Raw genomic sequence first — 3,134 nt, 5'->3', positions numbered from 1 at the left:
GAGATCAAAAATTTTATTTTAATTTTTTATGTATAAAATGGTTAACTGGTGCATTTTAAATGAATTACCAAATTATTGGATGTTAAAGTCAAGTTACAAGCGAGATACAAGGGTAAGAATTGGTTTTTATGTAAACAAAGCTCGAGTCTTATAGTTGTTTACAAAATATGTAATGTAAAGAATTACCATTTCTTAGACAAAAAAAAAAAAAACATTTGCCTACTAGGATATATAAAAAGTGGGTATACTGGCCACATTCGGACCTTGTCATAAAAGACGCTCTATTATCAGAAACATATAATCAGTTGACTTAAGGTTTAATTATAATTGTGACTTTTTGTTAAGGTGTTAGCCTTCACGGAATGTCAAAAATCAATCCTTAATGTGAAGCATGGCACTCGTTGTCCCAAAGATGCTGCGTCCTGGCATATGGCGGCGAGCAAAATGAATTGTGATTCCATGCAACAAGAGTGTTCAAAGTCTTTGGGTTTAGACCCTCAGAGATTCATTTTCCAGTACCACTGTCTGATAAATTCCTGGATGAATGCCACGGTAGAAGTGTGTGCACTGAACCGTTCTATTCTAGGTAAACGATGCACATTCATGTTTTTCATTGTTTCAAGTGACTAATATCATAATGACTTTTTTAAAAAGTATTTGTTGATATGCATATTAAGTAACTATATATATTTATATAAGCTTTATATTTATTTTAAAACTAAAAAAATATAAATGATATAGCCATGTTTTGTATTATTTGCAAAAAAGGCTACTGTGCGGAGTTCAACGCAGACGGAGCCTTAATTCAAGAAAACTATAATGCAGATTGTAGAAAATACGACCCACCGTGTCCAAAAATATACAATTCAGCGGAGGCTTACAAATGTGAGTAAACTTACCCTTATATAAGAAAACAGTCAATTATTAATTCCATTTGATTTTCAATTTAATCTAATTAACATGTACATGTAACAGGATGATTTTATGCACGGCATGTTTAATTATGGACATATCACGAAAAGAAATAGTAGCGTAATTCATTATTCTGTATAAAGTATAATGTTCTATTTACTACCGCAATGTAGTACATGTACATGTAAATAGAAATACATGTACAAGAAAAAAAACCAAAAAAACAATTGTAACTCAATATGTAATATTTGCCTTTTCTATTTCATTAAAGATTTTTAATTTTAGCATGTACTTCAAAATCATTTATGCAGTTGTTTTTGTTTGTTTAGTTTTTTTTAAATTTAGCTAATGTTCATGAAAAACAGTAAATTATACAGCGGAGTGTGTACAGTAGTTTGACAAAATTATCAACTTCTTCAGCTTATGACTTCTTACAGTAGTAGCAACGTTATTGTTGACAAACGACACGCACGGTTCTGATACACGCACGATACACGAACGATCACGCACGATACACGGACGATCACTAACTTACTGAATTTTCACGATACACGAACAAAAACGATAAAACACGCAACCGAACGATTCTACACCATTAAACACGCAAAATCAAAATTAATTTTTAAGATTAGAATTAAGGAAACGTATTGCTTTAATTTACATTGCTTTATGTTTGTGTTATATTGAAAAGCGGCATGTACTTTAGTCATGCACTGTTTCATTTTTAACTAGTAAACAATTTTACACATTCATACACAATATAGGATTCACACACAACTTAATTTTTGTGTCTCTATAACGAATATTAACTTCAATAAGTAAAAAAAAAATAGGTGTAAAAGAAATGAAGATAATGCATAAAATGCTCAAAATTATTTACATACGAGTTGACTGTTTATGTAATCCAATTCCCTTACGTACGAATTAATTATGTGGGATACAGGTAAAATTGTTACCTTGTTCCATAGAATTTCGATTTTTCACATCCAATATTTTCATAATTTACTGTACATAATTGATTTATTTCTATATATTCTAAATTTTAAAGCGTCTAAATAATTTTTATTTCAAACAAATAATTATACAATGTATCAGATAGGAATACGTATCGTATTCTCATTTGAAAGAAAAACGTTTAGTTTAAAACGGGGCATGTTTAAGCTTGACCGCTTTCATTCAACGTGTCGCTCTTGCTAATATGATTAAAATTATGTGTCAGCACACAATAAATGCTTGATATAAAATTGATTATAATCAATAATGCAAAACTAACTCGACCGATTGAATGAGCTATGGAAATACTTACTGATGTGTTTAACGACGAAAGAGATAATGAATGTTCTTCTATAAAGAAAAAAAAAAGAGAGAATCAATGTTCTTTTATTAAAAAGGTTTAAATTCACAATGTTTTACAAAGCCTATTTGTCATTGTTTTCAGAATAAATCCTGACATTCCGTAAAAAAGGTTACAAAACGAAAAAACCGCACGATCACGCACGAACACGCACGGTAAAAAACGCAAACCAATTTTCCTGATACACGCACGATCCCGCACGTTACACGAACGATCACCCACGTTACACGAACTATTTAACACGATTGGCTTGTCAATAATAACGTTGTTACCACTGTATACAAGTGTGATATAGTACTAAGTATCTCATACATATATCGATAGGTGTATTTATATATTACTACACTATCAAGTATTCCAAAACTGTACTTATTTTCTTGCAGATCAAACCTGCTATGCGTTGGTGTACAGACATCACAAAAAAACAGTGCAGGCATATTATGGGCGATCCAACTCCTCTCAAAAAAGGTTGTGTATTTGATATTTTAAGCTTGGTTTGTCATTCGATGCATAATATGTTTAGAATGTACATTAATTTCACAATGAATTTTAGTCAGAATAAACTGTGAGCATCAATTATTAAATAATGTCAATGTTTGTTTTAATTTATTTTTCAGTATTTCGACATCTTGCATGCTGATACTTCATTCTCACTTGATTGCATTTCATTTATTCTTTTTTACGTGATAAAGTATACTCAATGAAATATCGACAGTGAAAAATACAAAATGATATACAGATTCATATTCTTAGATGTACGGACTTATGGAAGTTTTTTTAAAATGTTTGACAGGTACAACATTGTTATTGTCAATTCTGTGTAGATTGTTGAATACTATTTCAAAAGTGAAATGGTATTCCGGTTAAG

At 30.5% G+C, this 3,134-nt stretch overlaps 1 protein-coding gene across 1 annotated transcript; it reads left to right on the top strand.

Moving 5' to 3' along the window:
- Nucleotides 1–354: 354 nt before the first annotated feature.
- On the top strand, nucleotides 355–2,886 carry LOC128169859 (uncharacterized). Its single transcript, XM_052835906.1, has 3 exons — nucleotides 355–586; nucleotides 769–885; nucleotides 2,650–2,886. The coding sequence occupies exons 1-3, from the start codon at nucleotides 430–432 to the stop codon at nucleotides 2,745–2,747; spliced, it is 372 nt and encodes a 123-aa protein (XP_052691866.1). The 5' UTR covers nucleotides 355–429; the 3' UTR covers nucleotides 2,748–2,886.
- The last annotated feature ends 248 nt before the right edge of the window (nucleotides 2,887–3,134 follow it).

The sequence above is a fragment of the Crassostrea angulata genome, unplaced genomic scaffold (assembly GCF_025612915.1).
Source record: "Crassostrea angulata isolate pt1a10 unplaced genomic scaffold, ASM2561291v2 HiC_scaffold_235, whole genome shotgun sequence".
NCBI lineage: Eukaryota > Metazoa > Mollusca > Bivalvia > Ostreida > Ostreidae > Magallana > Magallana angulata.
This window is presented reverse-complemented; position numbering and strand designations above follow the sequence as displayed.

Excerpts from the sequence above, each read along its gene's own strand:
- LOC128169859 (XM_052835906.1), top strand. The coding sequence starts at position 430 with ATGGCGGCGAGCAAAATGAATTGTGATTCCATGCAACAAGAGTGTTCA. Across the intron at positions 587-768 it reads ACTGAACCGTTCTATTCTAG|GCTACTGTGCGGAGTTCAAC; the intron begins GTAAACGATGCA and ends TTTGCAAAAAAG. Across the intron at positions 886-2,649 it reads TTCAGCGGAGGCTTACAAAT|ATCAAACCTGCTATGCGTTG; the intron begins GTGAGTAAACTT and ends ATTTTCTTGCAG.